General features: G+C 38.5%; 2 protein-coding genes and 1 pseudogene across 3 annotated transcripts in view; 1 reads left to right on the top strand and 2 right to left on the bottom strand.

Annotated features, from left to right (window-relative positions):
- The window catches only part of LOC309807669 (interferon regulatory factor 6-like), a 1,069,421-nt gene that overhangs the window by 47,663 nt on the left and 998,791 nt on the right, over window positions 1–22,967 (bottom strand). The gene's annotated exons all lie outside the window — the stretch shown is intronic.
- The window catches only part of LOC309808885 (centrosomal protein of 78 kDa-like), a 525,691-nt pseudogene that overhangs the window by 497,299 nt on the left and 5,425 nt on the right, over window positions 1–22,967 (top strand). The window contains exons 4-9 of the transcript in view: window positions 4,229–4,403; window positions 6,636–6,749; window positions 8,741–8,803; window positions 9,239–9,290; window positions 11,991–12,072; window positions 14,729–14,859. The product of the transcript in view is annotated as a centrosomal protein of 78 kDa-like (transcript). The remainder of the gene's footprint in view (window positions 1–4,228; window positions 4,404–6,635; window positions 6,750–8,740; window positions 8,804–9,238; window positions 9,291–11,990; window positions 12,073–14,728; window positions 14,860–22,967) is intronic.
- Window positions 1,346–2,773, bottom strand: LOC309808061 (uncharacterized protein; the record flags this gene model as incomplete). The annotated part of the gene is made up of 1 exon (XM_082628066.1): window positions 1,346–2,773. One exon carries the CDS (start codon window positions 2,771–2,773, stop codon window positions 1,346–1,348), a length of 1,428 nt encoding a protein of 475 aa, XP_082484192.1.

Here is a 22,967-nt window from a genome sequence, read left to right as displayed (position 1 = left end):
GGTACTGTTGTGGCCTCTCCCGTTGCGGAGCACAGGCTCTGGACGCGCAGGCTCAGCGGCCATGGCTCACGGGCCTAGCCGCTCTGCGGCATGTGGGATCTTCCCAGCCCGGGGCACAAACCCACGTCCCCTGCATTGGCAGGTGGACTCTCAACCACTGCGCCACCAGGAAAGCCCTAATTTTTGTCTTTTAATACATGTGAGCGCAGCTTTCATTTTGCTGAAAGAATATGACCAGTTTTCAGTTTGGGATTCTACCATTTAGTAAAGATAGTCCACTTAATTTTAGAAATAAGAGATTTAATATATAATACCTAATAATACTTTTATGTATGTTTTTTTACTGAAAACATTTATTGTAATACTGTGAAGAAACTATGCCATTCTAGTCTTCAAGACTTAAATGAATCAAGTGTTTATTAGCTGTTGTAGTTTTTAAACTAATAAAAGTCAGTACATCAGCAATTTGTAAATACAGTTTTTAAAATAATGCCTTAACAACTTTACAGTGGTTATAATGACTGTATTTAGGCCTAAAGTTAGTTAATAATTTGACATGAAGGCTTTTTAATAGTTTGATGGTGCAGATCAGGGATAGGTAAACTCTGGCTGGTGGGCCAGATCCAGCCCGTCGCCTGGCTTTGTAAAGGAAGTTTTTCTGGAACAGAGTCGCACCCATTGTTTACATGGTAGTTGTGGCTCCTTTCACCCTACACCAGTGGGGCAGAGTCGTTGCAACAGAAACTGTATAGCCCACAAATCTGGAAATGTTTAAATTTAGATTTTAAAAATTGAAAACTTCTTTGAGCCTGTACAGGGCAAGTCCATTGACCCCTGAGGTAGAAAACAGTCAGGAACTTGGGTGCGGAAGCCAAATGGCCTAGGTTCAAATCTCCTTTCTCCCATTTCTTTTTTTTTTTTTTTTTGAAATTTACAATCAACCATTTTTAAGTATGCAGTTCAGTGACATTAAGTACATGCATAGTGTTGTGCTACCATCACCACCAGCCATCCACAGACTCTTTTAATCATGCAAAACTCTGTACCAATTAAACAGTAATTCTCCATTTCTCCCCCTTTCCCAGCACCTGACAACTACCATTCTTTTTGTCTCTATGAATTTAACTACTCTAGATACCTCATATAATTGGAATCATACAATATTTGTTCTTTTGTGACTGGCTTATTTCTCTTTACATAATGTCCTCAAGGTTCATCCATGTTGTATCATGTGACACAATATCTTTACTTTTTAAGGCTGAATAATGTTCCATTGTATGTGTATACCACATTTTGTTTATCCATTCATCTGTTGATGGACACTTGGGTTGCTTTTGCATTTTGGCTATTGTGAATAATGCTGCCATGAGCATGACTGTGCAAATATCTCTTCGAGAGCCTGCTTCCAGTTCTGGTAGAAGTGATCTGTCAGCCACTTTTGGTAGAAGGATGGCCCACTGTAGACACCAGGAAAATTTTTTCGACCACAGCCATATCCGTAACTGGTAATTCCCATTTCAAAATATCGTTTACGTTCTGGTAAGTAGCACATTAATGGTCCACCACTATCACCCCTGCAAGTATCAAAAACTCCATCTTCATCACCTGCACAAAATGAAGTGTAAGGAATTATATCCCCATAGCTCTTGTCAGAATTACAAAAACTTCGAGAAATATAATGCACTTCTGCTTCGTGTAATTTTTTTGTAATATTACCTTCTTCTTTTGTTCTTCCCCATCCACTTATAAAACACTTCGTGTTTCGGTTCAGTCTTTGGAAAACACCAAAAGGTAGACAGATAGGCTGAATATAATCATTATATCTCACTGCTTTCTTTAAATGAAAAAGCGCAATATCATTTTCATAAGATTCCACATCGAAGTCTGGATGGATAATGATCGCTTTAACTTTCATCATCTTGGAGTGTGGCTGACGCCCATCTATGTTATTAGTTCCAATCACAGCTCTCCACATTACAGGATCTCTATTTTTCATCAACCTTATTTCTCTTTTCAGTTGGGGGTCATCTGTCTTAGTTGTCTGAGATGTAAGGGTTACGGGAGATGTCATCACCACGGTTTGTGGTAGCGAAGTAGCTGAAGGTGTGGTACGGATCTGATATGTCTGCATATCTCCTGATGCAGTTTGTACAACCACCTGGTTGCTGGGCACAAGTATTTGCTGTCCATCAGAGGTCTGTGCATACTGGAGAATTGTTGTACCTTGTTGAGTACTGCCTGAATTTGTCATGGTTAATGTCTGAAGCCCCTGTACTCCATCTGTGCCTGGACTGGCCAGCTGTAAGGCTCCATTTGGGGCAATGGCAATGTACTGTCCGGTGCTAGTCTGATAGATGGGAGTTGAAACAGACATAGAAGTGACAGCAGAAACTCCAGGATTTTCTCCGTCTCCTTTTCTGCCCCGTGTATCTTCAGAAGATAGGTCTTTCAAAATTTTTCTGTAAGATGGGCGCCGTGCTAGGATCCCGTGGGTTTTCTGTGAGGAGCCTATGCTGTCAGATGAGTCCTGAGACTCTTCACTTTCTGATAAAGATGATACCGTTTGCACGTGTGGTGGGTGAATTACAGAAGACTGAGCTGTCTGGATGACCCCCTGAACCTGTACTTGCTCTCCAGGAAGAGGTACAATTGTCACTGGCGCAGATCCTCTTAATGACATCTGTTGAGGAATATGAGAAATATGAGCTCCCTGAACTGTTGAACCAGACTGAGGTGCTGTCTCTGAAGCGTTATTCTTGTAAGAATCTTCCATAATCAACAGCGGTTCCTTTTTGCTTCAGGAGCTCTGTCCCCACTGCTCCCACACGTGTTTTCGGAGGCCAGCACCTGCTCGGGGTGTCAGGAGACCGCTCGGTGTGGGGCAGTTTTCTTCGGTTGGGGCGTCGCGCTCAGCCCTTACTTGCTGTGGCCTAGAGGTGTCGTCCTCTCCGGCCTTGATCCACGCCTGACCTGCCCGCCTCTTGTAGACAGAGTGAATTCCTTTCTCCCATTTCATAGCTAGTGACCATGGGCAAATCACTTAACCTCTACGCCTCATTATGAGGTTTAAATGCACTTATTTGTATAAATAGTGCCTGGCACATACTAAGCACTGTGTAAGTGATTGCTGTTGTTTCTGCTTGGAGCTTTAATAAGTTATTGTTAATAGAAAAATGACACTAATGATTTTCCTTTTAGAGTAACAAAGGCACTTTGAGTCTTTTACTTTTTCAGGAATGTAATAAGACTTTTTTCATTGACAGTCAGTGTTCCCTGTTACCAAAATTTACTTTATGAACATAAAGAATTGAATGTCTTCAAGACAGTAGTTTTGCTTAAATGTCAAACCATTATTTTCCCAAGGCACATCAAACTGGCTCTGCATAGTCCAGGCCTCTAAAGCTTGTGTGCACACCCAAGGTAGCATGTGAGATACATTTTGTAAATATAGTTTTTTAAATAATGCTTGAGACTTCCCTGGCGGTCCAGCAGTTAACACTATGTGCTCCCAATGTAGGGGGCTTGGGTTCGATCCCTGCTCAAGGAACTAGATCCCACGTGCCTGCCATAACTAAGAGCCCACATGCCACAACTAAAAGATCCGGCATGCTGCAACTAAAGACCCAGCACAGCCAAACAAACAAATAAATAAATACATAAATCTTTATAAAAAAATAAATAAAATAAAATAATGCCTTAGGAGTTAGGAAAAGAAAATATGAGAACATTTTTACCTTTGTATTATTTTTAAAAATCTGTGTAGTTTATCATGTACATAAATTCTATGTATGGAACTTTGTGTATATAATTTGTTAATAAATAAGATGCATATTAAAAAGTTTTCTTATGGTTTGCCCAGTGAGGTGTTTGGAGGCCATTGGAGGACAGGATGATGAAATATAGGGCCTCAGCAAAGATAGGATTTAGAACCAATTCCCTGACTTAGAAGATAAGGAAAATAATTCATAGACTGTAATTGAGTTGTCCAACTTTACATAAGTGTTCAGAAACAGGAAATGCAGTGGCTAGAATCTAATCACTGACCGAGCAGAATCTGGGTCACTGGACTCGTAAACCAGAAGTGACTGTTGAATTTCTCAGGTTGATGCTCCTGGCATATATGCTTGATCTGTGTGTGTGTGTAAATCTCTGACAGAATAAGCCATACTCAGGCACACCCTGTTTCCTTATTCAAGCATCTTAATTTCATCCCATTAAATCTTTGAAGTATCAGACTACCAGAAGGCATGAAGAAACCTGGGCTGAGAGTCTTCATTCCAGGAGACGTGATCTTGACTGCATGACTGGTTTGAGGCGCATCACTCTGAACTGCAACATGCTCATTGGTGACCTGGGTGCAAGTGCTTTGGCAGAATCTCTTAGTGAGGATTTATGGCTTAGAGGGAAATTCTAAAATTGAAAATACTGAATTTTTAATATGAAATATGCTTAGCTTTTGGCATGATACTATTGTGATAGGATTTTTTAAAGCCTCATTGTACTGATAGCTTTTATTTTGCTTTTAAACTTTCTCTAAGAGTTGCATATATCCTTTATAGAAAATACAGAGTAACAAGAGAACAATTACCTATAATTTTAATACCCAGATATAATCACCGTTCATTTTGACGTATATACTTTCAGTCTTTTTTTTTCTACAAATATATATGTACACTTAGGGATTACAAAAATAGAATTGTAGTATACCTGCTATTTCATATTCCTGCTTTTTTCACTTAATGATGTATCATGTAGTATTGTGTCGTATTGATGTCCCATAGTTTAATTGATTCTTTTTTTTTTTTTTTTTTTTTTTGCTGTACGCGGGCCTCTCACTGTTGTGGCCTCTCCCGTTGCGGAGCACAGGCTCCGGACGCACAGGCTCAGCGGCCATGGCTCACAGGCCCAGCCGCTCCGCGGCATATGGGATCCTCCCAGACCGGGGCACGAACCCGTATCCCCTGCATCGGCAGGCGGACTCTCAACCACTGCGCCACCAGGGAGGCCCTTAATCGATTCTTTGCAATTCTATTTAGACAGTTTGCTTTTCCCTGTCAGAAACAATGTGAATACGTTGTATATACATCTCTGTGTCCATCGGGATTACTTCTGTAAAATAAGGTACTACAAGTGGAATGACTAAGTGTGACCTATTTTTAAGACATTTGATACACATGGCCAAATTACCACCCAGAAAGGCTATGCCAATTTGTAGTCCACCCCAACAGTAGATGCGAAGCCTGCCTCTCACAAACACTGGCCTGTAGCACTTGTAAAAAAATGTAAAACTAAAAAAATGAGTACCTCTCCATTTTCTATGCAAGTGGGATTACTCCCAATTTTATAACTTTTTTCAATTAATTTAGTATGAGCATTTTAGCAAGTCAGTAAATTTGCATCTCCTGCATCATTTTTTGTGATTGTTCAGTATTCCATTATATGAATATGCCACAGTGCACATAGCTTATCCATTCTTGTATATAAGCTTTGCCCAGTTTTTCAGTTACAAATAGTACTCTGATATATATCCTTACCTATATCTCTGACTATTTCTTTTGGTTAAATTCTTAGAAAGAGAGTTGTTGGATCCAAAGGGTATAGACATTATTTAAAGGCTTTTCTTACAGAATCTTGGCTTCATCTGATAGGAGAATAACCACATTGTGTTTTATTTTGTATTCATTTGATTGACTGGTGAGGTTTACTGGCTGTTTGTATTAATTTGGCTATTTGGTTAATTATACCCTGTGTCCATTCTTCTGTAGTGAGAGCTTGTAAGGGTTGTATCATATCCTGTCAGATCCGTATGTCTGACTTGCTATTTCTGTGTGTCATGGGGGTGTTGAAAGACTCCAGTTATTTTAATGTGATGGTCCACACAACACTTAAACAAAAGACTCATGATAGTTTCCTTTCATGTAATATTTTTTAATCCCTGGGCTTTAGTGATGATCCCTTTGGTTTAAATGAGTAGGTTGTTCAGCCCCAGAACTACTAGAATTCATGATCCGTTTTTCTGGTTTTTGTCTGACCTTTTACTGCGAGGGTTCTTGACCATCATACTTTCATGATAGGTTTTTAGTATGTATTCTGTATTCACACATTGTTGAAAGTTTTTATTATTTGTATCCTCTTAGACTTGTCTTTTTTTCCTCTAAAACTAACAGTTATTACATTTCTTCTATTTTGTTTTCCCCTTTGAACTAGTTTCAAGTGTGATTTGGAGCTGAAGATCATGATCAGAAGAATGCAGTGCATTTCTGAGCTCCACCAGGTTTTGCTTGTGAGGTTTACACGCCCCTGCCGCCCTTGCTAATTATGAACTGAGATTCATTTTGTGATGCTTTTTGCTCATAGGTTATATACAGTTATTCTTCAGTTCTGTAATTGTAAAATATGTTGTCTGATTTATTGTTACTAAAGCCAGGGTTATCATTGCACATCCAAGAAGAGGTTTTTAAATTGGATTATGCATTATGTGTGTGCGTATATGTTTCTGTTTTTTTCCATACCCAAAATTACAAACCTGCCATGACTTGTCTTGTGCAGGACTCTTCCACACGTGAGAAAATGAGAGTTTTCTATATGTTAAATCTGTAGAGTTAGCAAGTGACCTTTTGTCTTTCATCGAAAAGCACTTGACCTGCAGCAGTGCGGCCTCACCAGTGAAGGAGCAAAGGCTTTCCTAAAGGCCCTTGAAACCAACAGAACTCTGCTCGTTCTGGATATAAGAAAAAATCTGCTTGTTGGTATGTGGTCACTTTTTTTAAATTGATAAACACATAGCAAAACAAAAAATTTGTTCAGGTATTGACAGTTTTTTAAAACTTAATGTGTTTAACTTTCCTCATCATATACAGTGGGCCCTTGAACAACGTGGGCTTAGGGGTGTCGACCCCTACGCAGTTGAAGATCTGGGTATAAGTTTATAGTCAGTGGTTCCACATGTGTGGATTCAACCAACCTTGGATCATGTAGGACGATAGTACATATGTATTGAAAACTATGCGTGTGTCAGTGGACCCGTGAGGTTCAAACCCATGTTGTTCAAGCTTCAACTGTACTTTTCTAGTGTTGCACTTCCCTTATGTTTTTAGCAGCTAAGGTACTAATTAAAGTGAATTATACTTGTCAATTTTTCTTATCTCTACTCTGAATAGAGGTGAACCTAGATAACTAAGCCTGCTTCCACCAAGAGCATTCTTTCTTTCCTGTGCAACCTCTGAATTCTTGCCAGGAGTACTTTATTCATTTGTCAGATTCACAAGTAATTTTGTAATCATCTTCTGTGTGCCAGAGACGGGTTTAGGGACTAGGGATAAAGCAGTGAACCAGACAGACAAAAGTCTTGCCCTCATGGAGCTTACATTCTAGTGAAGGAGATCAGATAGAAATGAGTAAATAGATAAGTCATATAATTTTAGAGAGTAGGAAGTGCAAAACTATCTTAATGTAAGGAGAGTGAGGGAGAGCAGGTAGGACTCCATTGGATAGATTTGTTAGGGGACAGCTTCACTGGAGAAGTGGCATTTGAACGGAGACCTGAATGAAGAGAGGAGCAAGCCATGGAAGATGTGGAGTAAGCACATTCCAGGACAAGGAGGCAATGAGTATGTAGGCATGTAGGTGGGTGGAGTATTTAAGGAAAAGCAAGGAGACCAATCTGGGCAGAGTACCGAGTGAAGAAGAGTGTGGTATGACATGAGGTCAAGGAGCTAGCCAGGGGTCTGCTCTTGTAAAGTCTTGAAGGCCAGAGTAAAGATGTGGATTATTCTAAATGAGTAGAGGGGTTTGAACTGGAAAAAGGCATGATGCAAATCGTATCTGAATAAGGTGACCTGGTATAGAGAAGGGACTTGGGAGGATAAAGAAGAGGAACAGGGGGCTTTCCTGGTGGCGCAGTGGTTGAGAATCCGCCTGCCGATGCATGGGACGCGGGTTCGTGCCCCGGTCCGGGAAGATCCCACGTGCCGCGGAACGGCTAGGCCCGTGAGCCATGGCCGCTGAGCCTGCGCTTCCGGAGCCTGTGCTCCGCAACGGGAGAGACCACAACAGTGAGAGGCCCGTGTACCTCAAAAAAAAAAAAAAAAAAAAAAAAAAAGAGGAACAGGGTGACCAGTTAGGAGACTATCACAGTGCTCCAAATAAGAGATGTTTATGGCCTAGGTTAGGTTGGAAGTTTGCAGCAAGTGAAAAGTGGTTGAATTCAGGTTGTGTTTTGAGGGTGTAGCTATCAAGACCTGCAGATAGATGTGAGGTATGAAAGAAATAGTAACAAGGAGACAAGTCGTTGATGATTATGTGTGCAACTGGGTAGTATCCCTTAGAAGAAGGGGGCTGATGGGAGGAGCAGCTTTTGAGGGAATATCAGGACTTGGTTTGTTATCTTGGATGCCCTGGTTTGATATCTTAGATGCTCTTTAGGTATCTAAGCGTCTGGACGGTGCTCAGACTGTACTTTGTATCCAAAGGTATCCAAAGCCACTTTAGATGCAAAATGTTTCAAGTTGACCTTTGCTGCTGCCAAAATAGTAGCCACTGTGGGCAGTCTGCAAGATGGCATCTTAGGTTTCTGAGGAAGAAATTAGAATACACAAGGGGAAATAAGTGTATAATTATATAATGTAGATTTCATATTTAAATGTATGGGAAAAGCAATAATTAGTTGGCTTTTGGTTTTAAATGGAAATAGCCACTCACTGGAAAATAATTACTCTAATTTCAATTCATTTTACTTTAGATCATTCTGTGATGAAAACAGTTACCAAAAAAGTTCTCCAGATGGAAGGAGTGCCAAGTCAGAGTTATATAACATGTTTCAGTTCTCTCGGAAGAATTTCTCTTTAATGGCTTGGTTTTCTTTCTTTCTTAAAAGAAAATTATCAAGGTACTTTCTGCCATCTTAAAACTAAGATTTTAGTCAAATCAAATGGCTTTTCTGTTTTTGAAAATGTTGTGTGATGCTTTAATTTAGGTTCCCAGATATGCAGATTGAAAACCTTTTAACTTTTTATTTTCTGTAACATATTGTCGTTAGTCACAAATAGTCTTTTTTTTTTGGTGATAAGAATGAATAGCAGGAGCAGCATTTGTGAAACCAAATCTAATATGAAACTGTTTCTTGTGAGTAAATTTGAATTTTGAAACAGCAAAACAATAAGGTTTAATAAAAAGCAAAATAAATTTTTTATTTTTATGATCTGCCAATTTCCCAGAAAGAGTTTTGTGGTGACTTTAGTTATATACCAGATACATTAAAATCACCAGTGGACTGCACATCTTTTATTCAGGTGCCCTCTGAAAGTTTTAAAAATTTGTTGACTTCATATCACAGAACGGTCCACTTTAAAATGGTTAAAATTATAAATTTTCTGTTTTGTGTAGTCTACCACAATTTTAAAAAAATGTGTTGTTTGAAGATTTTTGAGTTGTATAAAGGTATTGTATTAGCATAAAAATGAAAAATTTAAAAGACCACCTCTAATCCCATTATCCTATCAAGCAATATTTACATTTTAATTTTCTCTTCCTGCTGTCTATAAACATAATTCCACATAGCTTCAATATAATTTGCCATTCTTTTCATACTAAATTTAAATTCTGTGATTCATAGTTATACTTTTTAACATTGCATTCACAAGGTTTCATTGAGTAGGTCAATTTCTTAAATTGGTGAAAAATTGGAAATAACCTCAAATAAACTATTGTAAACATCTTCATAAATACAGCTTTTTTTTTTATACTTCAAGTTGTATGTTTTTGATTCTCTATTAACTTGCTTGGACAATAGTGTATTAAATAAGTTGTTAAGAGTGTTTATGAAGTCAAAAAACTTATGATCGTCTGCCAATTGTTATTTCAAGAAAGTGATATTTTAATCATCAAATAGTACATTCAAAGAAGTTAAGATTTGTGATATCACACTAATTAGATATTATTATTAAAAATGTATATCCTATGTAAAGCATTCTTAAAATAGCTACATTGACTTTTGCTATGATATTAGAAATGGAAAGATATATAAATAAAACGTGTATATGTAAAACATATTAGGAATTCTGTAAAATTAGTACAGAATAATAGAGCATCATGGAATGAGAACAGTTAAACATTTTTTTTTAGTTAGCATGATTAAACAAAGTGGAAATGTAACTGAAGTATACAAGCTCATTGAGCTCTTTTAAGAGTAATTTTATTTCTTGGGCTTTTTTTTGTATTTGCCTCAGTTATTTGGAGACATAGAGGTAAGCCAAATCAGTATCTGGGTATATACCTAGATCCAGGTGAGTATAGGAGTGAAATAATGGTGTGAATTGTGTCACATTTGTATTGTACTTATGTATGCCTAATAAAAGATGGGAACTTTTATTAGAAATTTTTTAATCTCCTAACAAGAAAAGTGTAATTTAAAAAAATTTTAATACAAATGTATTTGCATTAGTTTCTGAAAGTAAAGGAAGGGTATACACATACAAACCGTATGCATACAAACATTTTTTTTGATGGCAATGAAGTTAAAAAACACAATAAAATAGCACAAAATGAACTGAGCTCCTATATATTTTTAAGAGGCATGTAAATCACACAGGATCGTGTGGTGATTATCAATAAGCTACACTCTATGAAATATTTGTCCTATATTACCACATACACTCCATTTTACCCTGCATCCTAATGCTGCTAAAATATAGTAGAAAGCAGCAGCATAGCACAGGGAGATCAGCTTGGTGCTTTGCGATGACCTAGAGGGGTGGGATAGGGAGGGTGGGAGGGAGGCTCAAGAGGGTGGGATATGGGGACATGTGTATGCATATATGGCTGATTCGCTTTGTTGTGTAACAGAAACTAACACAGAATTGTGAAGCAATTATACTCCAATCAAGATCTATTAAAATAAATAAATAAAATAAAATATAGTAGCTTTGAAGGATAAATATAACCATTTTAACCTATGATGTTTGTTTTCAGTAAATTCAAATTAAATATTTAAATGTGAATTTTAATATATGGCTTGTTCTAAGTAAAATATTAACACATAGGTCTAGTTTCTGCAACCAAATGTTTCATATAAAGATACTTGCCTCTTTACTACTGAAATATAGGGTAAGTCTCCACATTTCACTCTTTCATCCAGTGGGTTTTATTTGGTTTTTTTGTGTTTTCTATATGAAATCAAAGGAGCAGTGAAGTTTGACAGGCTTATAGGAAGGTAAAATTGACTCACCTACCCCCCAGCAACTTGCAGCCTTATAACTTGTATTGTTTTTACATAGAAAAATTCATCTTAAATTTAACTTTTGGTCTACTTCTGAAGATTCTGTTTGGCAGAAGTCATGGGTATATCTGTGTTTCTGTGTCCTTGAGATTCAGAAATGCCAAAGGTGTTCTACGATTCAGGAAACTTGAGTGTTTCTGCATGATACATAAAATGTATCATACTTTGGGATCTTTTTTTAAACTTTATTTTTGCATTTCTGCACATGTCAATACTTTTGTTTTAGTTAAAATAACTTGTTACTGTAGAGAACTTATATTTTTTAAAAATGCTGGCTTAGGGCTTCCCTGGTGGCGCAGTGGTTGAGAGTCCGCCTGCTGATGCAGGGGACACGGGTTCGTGCCCTGGTCTGGGAAGATCCCACATGCCGCGGAGCGGCTGGGCCCGTGAGCCATGGCCGCTGAGCCTGCGCGTCCGGAGCCTGTGCTCCGCAACGGGAGAGGCCACAACAGTGAGAAGCCCGCGTACCGCAAAAAAAAAAAAAAAAAAAAAAAATGCTGGCTTATGTAAAACCTTTGTACAAAACCGATCCTCTTTTTAATGGGCTTGGCATCATTGTCAAGTGCCTTTTTGATTCCTTTCGACGTGTGCACGTGTGACAGTTGCTCTGTAGACCTTTGGTGCATCTTGATTCCTTGTTTTCATGCTTTGTCAAACGTAGTCTTGGCCGCAAAGAAGCCTGTAAGTAATGGAAGGAAACACTCTGCTGGTAAAGAATGCTACCCTCCTGAAGCGCTACCACCTGGAGTGTCTGGTTTCCGGCCATTGTGTCCTGCAGAAAGTGCAAAAAGCAACAGGTAAGCTGTTTGCATTCCCTGTCTTTTTCAGTCATTTAGAGTTCTTTATTTTGGAACTTGTATTATGTGGGTGGTCTCTGGTGCTTTGTGTAGAGGAAAAAAGGTAACTCACACATGGCTTGGCTTCTGCCTAATGAGCCCTCTAAGGAAGAAAAATTAAAAGTAATTGGGAGTTTCAAGTTGTTTCTCAAGTGTCACAACAGAGGTAACTCCGTGGGAGTCTTGAGGAGACTAAAATGATCACCAATTGTGCATGTGAGAAAAGTTTGATTAAAGGCAGGTGTAGTTGAGCGAAGCCCTACAGCACAGAAGTAGGAATTTGGATACGTACGAATGGGAAAAAAGACATTTTAGGCATGGGAAATAGTTTAATGCAGAATGGATGAAAAATATGCATTAGAGCTATTCTAAAGGAACTGGCTTATTAACTCAGTAAATCAGATTTAGTGAGTCAAACTAGCATTACCTGATTTCTTATCCAGGGGATAGCTGTTCATAGTAATTTTTGTCCCAGAACAGTAAATAAAATGGTTGAATTATAGCTTTAGGCTTGCTAAGTGAAATAGATGGCTCTAGATGATCTTCAGGTGACTTACTTGGTAGTAATCAGGAAATTGGGGATTAACAATTGCTTAAGAAAACAAAGAGAATTGATTTTAAATAGTACTTGAAGTAGTTACTGTGTAAAATATCTGTTCAGTTGCTCATGTTAAATGGATGTTTCTACTCCCCACTGGACAACCGACTACTTTTTTGCAAATGGTAATGTGAATTGCTGTTGCATAAACTATAGTGCTGAATCGCCAGTGTTTGCACTTGAGTTTCACAGCTCTGTGGTTTCCTGTCTTCTTCCTGAGACACTTAATCGCAGGTCCATCCTCGTCACACAGGGGGGTAAATTAGAGAACGATTAATATCACCATTTAAAGAAGAGAGACTGAAATCTCAACCATCCTGAACATAGGAGCTGAAGGGGCCTCTCAGCAGTTCAGAGAGTGATTACCAAGCCAGTAGGCTGAATTCTGTTGTGTTTTCTCCGTAGCAGAGCCCTCCAGGTCCTTGTTTTGAGCTTATTTATTTTTATACACAATTCTGTATGGATACTGTTCATACTACTAAATAGTTGTATTAACTGGGTTTAACTGGTGATGTATTTACATGAAGATCTAACTTCGTTTTGTTGCTATCTTTTTAGGGGCTTTCCATTCATCAAAGCTCGTGATGTATGTAATCAGTTGCTGGTGTGTAGCTATCACATTTATGATATATAGGGCTTGAATTGGGAAAGGTGGATGGTCATTCTTCTTGCTTTTTAAACTGACAGAGCCTTACATGAAGCATTTCCCTCTCTGAAATAAATCCATGTAAAACATGTTTGGTCGCTCTCCCAATGCAACTGTGTAGTTGTGTGGATTTGGCACACAACGGGCAGCCTTGTGGCTATGTCTGTAAACAAGGAAGCCTGTTTTCCAGTCCGCAAATCAGCTGTTACCCAGTGAAACGAACTTGACTGCCATTTCTGACCCCTCACATGGAGCTGTCATACTCAAGAATGTTCACATGTTTTCAAGAAACGTTGTTTGAGGGCTGTATGTACAAATTCCTGATCTGAAAGCCAATATAAAGCAACACCTCCCAAACCTCTGCTCTCTCACCAAGGCCACACACATTCCCTCGCTTATGGCCTCGTGGCAAGCGAATACTGTCAGTATCAGATTCTCCTTCCCAGTGGTCTTGGGAGACTGCCTAGTTGCTCTGTGAAAGGCACCACTGCTGAGGTTGAGAGAAGAGCATCTTGGGTGTCAGTCCTGGCCTTGCGTTCCCGGAGAGAGGGGTGTGCACCTCGTTCTCCTGTTAGGGTTTTCCTAGGCTGCAGGGTTTGCTGCTTGTTGTCAAAATGATGTCCTAGTGACTTGTCTTCTGCGTGGTTATATAATCCCAGCACAGTTCTTTATGATGTGTAGACTTTTATGGGGTTGTGGCCAGGTCAGTTTTTAATGTTTGGAAATGTCCTATTGAACAACACTGCAGTGGCAGTGAGCTTGCTGGGAGAATTGTTGCCCTAGTTTTGGCTTAAGGGTGGTGAGAAGATGAAATTTTTGATGGGTCAGTTTTAGTTGTGTGTGTGTATGTGATTTATTTTTTAAAATTCTAATGTCTATTATTCACAGCTTAGATATGTTGACTTTCTGATTATTCATCAGTCCCTTTACTGATGTATTTTCCTCTGAAAAACTACATTTTCTTCCAGACTGTTTTTGTCTGATGGTGAAGAATAAATTTTTCATTTGCAGTATAAAGTTGATCTGAGAAGAAATGTTTACCTTGGATCTTCACTTGGCTTCTGTGGAAGAAACTTAATAAAATAGTATGGGCAATTCCCATTACTAATCCTAACCATGTACAACAGAGGTCTGTACAGTAACATAGCAAAAATAAGTTCCTGTACTTTTACTTAGTCATTGCCTGTTTTACACTAAAGAGCAGTGAGAGACATTTATAAATAATGATACCTCAGGTCACTTTTGTTAAATATCCTCTAATATTTGGATATTTGGTATCTGGCTTGTGTTGTCTTTTATACAATCTTGTCTTCTTTCTTTGCACTTTAGTGTAACAACTCTGTGGTTTCCTATCTTCTTCTTGTGCCACTCAGGTCCATCAGAATTTCCTGTGACTGTGACAGTAGAGAGTCCTTCACCCTCAGAAATCGAAGAGGTCGATGATTCCTCAGAACGTGTTCAGGAGGAGCCAGAGAAAATCCGTTTGAAACAAGAAGCATTGCAGGTACAAAGTTATCACTTTAAAGCTATAGAGAAGATTATTTTTCAAACGGAAGGCTGATCGCAACACAGCACAGCTTGTGTGAGGGTTCTGTTTTCTCCTCCCACCTGCATTGTATCCCCTTGAATGGTTCCTTAAGCTTAGACCAAGGTGAATGGTGGACATTTGAACTCTAAGAAACGAAAATCAAAACATGTCGTTAGTAATATATTTTCCTTTCCTTAGAACCTTAGTATATTAGATTTAGGGTGAACCTTAGTGATCATAAGATAAGGAAATTGAGTTCTGAATGAATACAGTCAGCTGATTCAGTGCTCTTGTTTTACAGATGAGAAAATGGACAGTTCTAGTTGAACTCTCTTTTTATAAGAGGAAAATATGGCCTCATTTTAAATAAAAATAAAGTTGAAAAAAGTTTTGATGTTGATATTCTCCTTTCCTAAAATCAAAAATATCAAGAAGCTACGTTCTATTACCAAATAAACCTGACCTCTAATGTCATTCCATACTTTTGTTTGTATGGACAGAAAAGAAAAATTGATTTTTATAAGAAATTTTTGCACCTCAAAGTTAATATATTTATTTTATTTCAACCTTAATGCAGAGCTGAACATTTCTAGTAAATAAAGGAACACCATTTCGGGGGGACCTTGTCTTTGTGCTACAAAGTCCACGTTTAATTTTTTAAAATTATTTAATATGATTTTCTCTTCATATGAAACATGACACTTGACAGGTTTCAGAACTAATTATCCCATTATTGTAGGACTACGGGAATTACTCTTTGATTTTGAAAAGAGTTAGTTTTTTATTTTTTAATTAAAATTAATGATAATATAGAGAAATTTTAAGAAAAGAACTTAGAAAATTATGAAATGTTAGAGTAGGAGAAATCTATAGTTCATGTAGAGTTACTCCCTTTCGTTTTATAAATGAGCACCTACAATTTGTAGAACGTAAGTGGTTTATTAGTAAATGGCAGAGTATGACAAGACCCTAGAGCATCTAACCCGCATTCCTTGTCCTTTTAGTTGTGGTGTATTCATTTCCTTCACGAATAGACCACGAGATTGTATTTGTAAAAGCAGTAATAGACAGTGGGGAAGTCCAAGAAGTTTAAACACTGGGACCACAGAATAGCAGATTCAGAATACACTGAGAACCCTTTTAGCTCTTCTCTGTTTTGACAAGACACTACAATGATGGTATCAAAGTGTTTAAGTATATATGCCCACAACAATCAAGAGATTTCAACATAGTTTTGAAAGAGAGAAGACAGGTGGAAGAGTGTGAAACTGAAGCAGTAGAACAGAGGAAAAGCATCACCTAGAATATGCACAGGGACCACGTGCAACTGAGGAGGATTCTGACCCCACCTGCAGAAGTAGCTCCGTGCTTTGATGCGCATGTAGGAGAGAGTGTGGAGTTAGTTAAAAGTGTGACTGAAATAGGGGAGCTCATTGAAGGGTTGTGTTTCGAGGAGTGGACTCCCAGCCCCGCCCTCACCCTCCTGAAATGAGATGATTTCATTTTGAAAACAGTGAAACTGGCGAGAACTGGGGCAGCTAGTGTGAGTTTTTACACGCTAGAAAATTGTGTTTGGGGGAGATCCTATTACAGTTACTGCCCGCTTCTTCCTGCATAAGAAGCCTATCAATCGTTGACTTCAGGGAGCTTTCTGCGCTCATTCTTAAATAGAAAATAACTGTCATTTGCCTGTTAGTTGAGTAAAGCTTACAACATGAGAGAGGGGGAAAAAGAGTGAAAGCATATCCTAGTAGGACCAGGGACAATTTAGGGAACAGAATAATTTAAGAAAAAACCCTAATTAGTATCCTGAGAGAGGTTTAAAAAGAGCTAGCAACTATAAAATAAGACTAGGGTATTAATGAAAAGGAGAATGGTCAGAAAGCAAAAGAGTTCTCCTGGAAATGAAAATATGGTTGCTGAAATAAATTCAGTAGGAATTTAAAAAATTTCTCAGTATATAAAAAAGAAAGACACAATGGAAAATGTGATAGAAATATGTTAGAGAGGCTGCATCTGGGAGATCCCACATGTTACTATTAGAAACTCCAGACCCAGAAAAAAAATGGAGGGAAGCTGTCAAAGGGCAACAAAATTCCCCACAGCTGAAAGTAGACATCAGGCCTCAGATTGAAAATAGTTATGCAAGATGAGCAAGAATAGACTCATACCTAGGCACCCTTCCTTGTGAAACTTTCAAATACTGAAAAAATAAATTAAAATAGAATAAAATACTGAGAGGATACATCCATTCCAGAGAGAAAAATACTGGTCACCTAAAAAAAAAGGTTAAAATCTGACTTTATCATACTTGTCATGAGCACCATGGATCCTGGAAGGCATTAGAAAGATACCTCCAAAGTTTTTCAGGCACATAATTTTCACCCTAGGGGTTTGTATCCAGCCAAACTATCCGTCATACGTGGAGGCTGAAGAAGATATTTTGTACCCAAAGAAATTTGAAAAATTGACTTCCTGTGCTACACCTTAAGCTATTTATAGAAATAATCCAGCAAAATGAGGCAATAAACCAAGAAAGAAGGTAATAGGGGATTCAGTGCAGATTGCAGCTAGTCTAGAATGGAGAGGCTTCTATTGATTGTGTGATTGAGAGCTTCGAAACACCTTGAGGCATATCGTACTTACTAGGTGTTAGGCACTGTTGGAAGGGAGGAGGGAGAGGAAGAGGAGAAGGAACTTGAACTCCAGAGGAGAAAAGGCTCTATGGACATAAACCTGAAGCACACTAGACTATGGTTGATTTTTAACCTACTATTGGTGAGGAAGGGAAGAATCCACTTCAGCTTGACACTATAGATGTCCCCCTTTTCAGTGACACACAGGGGTAATGACCACCTATCTAATTTGTTGTCCAAACCGGAACTTGTCCAAACTCCTTACACTTCAACAGTGTAAGGAGGCACTCTAATGCTGTAACATCAGGACAACAGGTATAAACTGGAACAGCCCAAGGCGGCTTGGGGTATGTGGTCACCCTGCACAAGGGCAGTGACACTGGCACAGTATGGAACGAGGTGTAGTCTATACACAGAGACACAGTACATCTGCAGTGGGCAATATTAATTTCATTGTAATAATGGCAATACTGTCTTGGTTTGCAGCTTTTATTGTCAACGTGCATGTAATCACAAATAACTAAAGTAAACTATACTTAGTATGTGTTAGTATTAACTTGGTATGTACTGAAATGTATTGTGTACTGGTATGTACTTAGTATATATTAGGCTCTAAGTGTTTTTGCATATATTAACTCATTTAATCCTCTGAATAGCCTTATGAGGTTGGTGCTAATATCATTCCTACTTTTGAGAACAGGAAGCTAAGACAGGGAAGGAACTTGCCAGGCTGTACCTAATTTAAGGTTGGATCGAGGCTTTGAGTTTAGGCTCTCTGCCTGTTCTCTTAAACCTTACTCCGTACTGACTCTCAAATAACAGAAGAATTAACTGCACATAGAATAGAATATAAATTTCAACTTTGACAATGTAAGAGCTAGGTTTGGAAGGTAGACAGGAGGTAGAAAAAAGGGAAGATGGTATGAATGTCCTTATTTTACAAAACGTGACGTTGAGAGAGTTTCTAGTTGATCAACAATGTAGGTTTTTAAGTATATCACTACATGTCAAAGAGATCATGAGCAGTGGAATAACTCATGATGACATAACTTTACTGAGCAGTGTGGACATAGGAAAGAATGTAGAGGAACTAAACCCTTACTTGTTAGTAATTCAGAAAGTGAACAGATAATGCCTCCAATTTAGTGAGAAAATAGTCATGTGAGAGTATTACTTGGAAATGCAGAAGAATTCAAAATGACAATAGTTGGATCTCCCAGGTGGCGCAGTGGTTAAGAAACTGCCTGCCAAGGCAGGGGACATGGGTTCGAGCCCTGGTCTGGGAAGATCCCACATGCCACGGAGCAGCGAAGCCCGTGCACCAGAACTACGGAGCCTGTGCTCTAGAGCCCGTGAGCCACAACTACTGAAGCCTGCGCACCTAGATCCTGTGCTTCATAACAAGAGAAGCCACCGCAATGAAGAGTAGCCCCCACTCGCCGCAACTAGAGAAAACCTGCATGCAGCAACGAAGACCCAATACAGCCAAAAGTAAATAATAATAATAAAATAATAAAAAATAACAATATTTGACGTAAACCTCATAAAAAAGGAAATCCATACAGCCAGTAAACAGAGAAAAGTGTACAACTTCATTAAGTAATAAGTGAAAAGTGAGTCAAAACCAAGGAAACTACATGTCAATCAGATTGACAAATACATAAATAAAAAGTCTGGTAGTATCAGGTATTGTAGGCCTGAAGTACTATGGGAATCATCTACCCTGTTTATACTGGAGTATAAATCGACACAACTACTTTGGAAAGCATTTAGCCCTCTCCATCAACTGAAGGTATATAAATAGCCTGTGAGCCAGCAGCCCTCACCCCCGCCCTGTGTAAATGCACCAGAATAACGGGCACAGCAGGATTCCTGTCCATGATTTGCATTAGCACAAACTGAAAACAAACCAAATGTCCATTAACAGTCAAAAATAAATGATGTGTATTTGTACAGTGGGAAAACTATCCAGCAATAAAATTGAATGAACTAGAGCTACAGGCAGCAATGTGGATGAATTTTTTAAACCAATGTTGAGAGAAAGAAATAAGATAGAAAAGACTTCATATACTATGATCCTGTACATAAAGTTAGATGTTGACACAACTAAGCTCTTTTGTTAGGGATGCATGCAGGTTAAAGGAAATGACTGTCAAGAAGTGAGGTTGGTGTTTAACCGGGAAGAGGGAAGGAGCTTGTGATGAGAAAAGGATATGGGGGGTTTTTGCGATGCTGACAAGTATCAATACTTTCAGATTCGAGTAGTGCTTATGTAAGTATTCTCTTTTTATTTGTCACATTCACAGTTTTGTTCTGTGCACTTCTCAGTATACATATCGTATTTTACAATTAAAAACTGCGTAAAGAATCGGTCGCTTCTTGAGTGCTGGATGTGGGAGTGGGATGAGACCGTTTCATTTTAAGCCCTTCACTACTGTTTGCATTCGCATGTTCATTCATTCAGCATTAATTGCACATATTCTATGTACCAAGCACTCTTCTAATTTTATATGTGTTTTAACTCATGTAATTCTCACAAGAGCTCTGTAATATGGGAGCTTATCTCCATTTTATAGATGAGGAAGTTGAGGCCTAGAGTTATAGAACTTGTCCAAGGTTATGTAGCTAATGGGTAGTGCCAGGCCCATTTGCCTCAGAGAATCTGAATATTTACAATATAATCTAAAAGAGAAATTTAATGACTAATTATAAGCAAAAAAATTGCACACTAAAGAAGATGACAAGTTTTCATCTATCCAGTTAGAGAAAAACACACAGTCTGTCTTTCACACTCGTACATCTTATATGTACGTGTGTGGCAGGGATTTTCCTTATTAAGCAATTATTTATTGACCGTCTACGTTGTGCTAGGCACAGGTGCTGGGGATAAACACTTAATAAAATACACCCCCTATCTTCAAATAACTTGCACTCTAAGTGAGGAAGTAAGCCAACAGTTATAGTAGAGGTTATATACCAAGTGATACATCGCTGATGGCAGTGTAAAATCTCAGAAATCTTTTGGAAAGAAGTCTGGAGATAGGTACCTCAGAGCCTTAAAAATGTTCATTTGCTTTGATCTCAAACTCATTTTTATGGATTTATTGTAAGAATATTATTCTCAATATGGAAAAAAGCCTTCATGCATAAAAACGGTTATTTTGTCTGATAATACTGAAAAGTTGGAAAGAATTTAAATGTGTAAAATGGTTAACCAGTAAACCCACTCAGTGGAATATTTTGTAGCCCACACAAAAAAATCAAGGTTATGAATCCCCTGATTATATGAGAAATGCTTGATTTCAATGTTAAATGGAGAAAAGTTGAACATAAAATTTGATATCCAATATGATGGGAGCTTTGTCCCAGAAAAATCACCCTAGCTGGTGTACAGAAGGGTGGAATGGAGAGCAGATGGCAGGAAGGAAAATTATTCCAAAGCCTTATCATTAGTCTTACTTAAGTAATAGAATATCAAGCAATTTTACTTTCTAACTTTTTTGGTTCCATATTTCCATGTAAGGGACATGAATTCTGAATACTTTGTAGGAGGAGGGTACACTTTTTCACAAAAATTGAACACTGTGTTCTAATTCCCTCCATTAGAGGGAGAAACTGTTGCATGTAATTGCACTTTGATGTGCTATTTAGAACCAGTCAGGAATTTTAATCTACCTTCCTCTGACCGTGCTGAGGGTTTTTTGTTTTTTTGTTTATTTGTTTAGAATTTCTTTGAAATCAGTTTTAGAAGATTGATTAAACCATTATATTAAAAGTAGAGGAATTTTGCAATTTTTTTCCCTTTTTCCCCATTGAAAACTTGACTGGCTTTAGTAATGAACCATTAAAGAATTTGAAGTTCTTAGACTCTCAATTTTTTAAACATGTTCTGAATATAAAAATATATGTTCATTGAGCAAATGTTTGAAAACAATGAACTTCTTGAAGGAAATAAAAGCCACCTCTGCATGTACACACACCTAATCTGCTCTTTTGTCTTAAAAAAGTATCCGAAATATTTTGCCATGTCACTAACTACTCTTCTACATCAGAGAATTTGATTAAGCTTATGCATCATCTCCCAGGAAAAACGCACAGATATATTTTGAATGTAGCACTCCTGAAGCCCATTCATGAACTCTGGTTGAGACCTCTTGTCATTCTTAGTGGCTTCATAGTGCATTCCTTCAGACGATGAGCTGTTTTTATTTAAACCAGTCCCAATTCGGAGGCTCTTAGCTTTCTTCTAGGGTTTGGTTATCAACAGTCTTATGACATCATGTTGGTAGATAAATCTTTGCCCACATCTTTGATTTCCTTAGGGTAAACTCCTGATGTAGGATTGTTGTTAGGTACCAAAAGCTACTGTCCAGACAGTGATACCAGCTCCTCTCCCAATGATGGCAGGTAATAGAGTTCCTCATTCTTTAAGTGATTGTTCAAAGCAGTTAACATGTATAAATATACCTTACTGTTTTCATAAGTATAGGTATTATGATTGTTTATCACTGCATAAGAAACCACCCCAAAACAGTGGCCTAAAACAATGACAATCATTTATTTTGCTCACGAACCTGGAGGTTGAGTAGAATATTAATTCTTTTACTACACTCTTACTGACTGAAAACAATACCTATTTGACTAGCTCAGAGTTCTGTAGGTCAGAAGTCCAGGCACAGCGTGACTGGGCTTCCTGCTCAGATACACATGGGAACATGTGGGTTCCCTCCTGAGAGTGTTAAAGCACGTGAAATTTAAGTGTAAGATATTGAGCCCCAAACGTTGGATGTTCACCATAGTTTGTGTGGGCCACAGAGCTGAAATCAAGATGTCAGTCTGGCTGTGTTAGCGTCCAGAGGCTCTGGGAAAGAATGCCTACAGGCTTCTTCCGGCTTGTTGGCATAATTCAGATTCTGCAGTTGCAGGACAGAGGTCCCCATTTCCTTGCTGGCTGTCAGTCGGGGGAGAGTTTCAGCTCCTAGAGGCCTCTCGCTTGCCTTCCCTGCCGCAGCATTGGACCTCTTCAGAGCCAGCAATGGAGAGTCTCCCTCTTGTCCCTTTTGTACTTCAATTCAGGAAGAGTTCAGGTCCTTTTCATGGGGTGCCTGAGTAGGCCACATCCACCTAAAATAATCTCCCTATCTTAAAAGATCAACTGATGTTGAACCTTAATTCCATGTGCAAAATCCCTTCACTACAGCACCTACATTTAGAGTTTGATTGGATAAGTGGAAGGTTTGTGTACTTCAGTAAGTGGTCATCTTGGGGGCTCTGTCAGAATTCTGCCTATTGCAAGCAGTGTCCCCACTTCCAGGACCGAAGTGTCTTAGTTCCTAAAACTCCTAAGATAGTTTATCAGTGTTCATTTTATTTCAGTGACCTTGGTGAAGGGAAGACTACCACCTCCGTGAGCAGGAATGGCAGCCAGCTTCCTGAGTCCACAGTGTG

This window comes from Mesoplodon mirus (assembly GCF_964341445.2).
Source record: "Mesoplodon mirus genome assembly, chromosome: 7".
Classification (NCBI taxonomy): domain Eukaryota; kingdom Metazoa; phylum Chordata; class Mammalia; order Artiodactyla; family Ziphiidae; genus Mesoplodon; species Mesoplodon mirus.
Note: the sequence above shows the minus strand (reverse complement) of the source record. Positions and strands in the feature narration are given on the sequence as shown.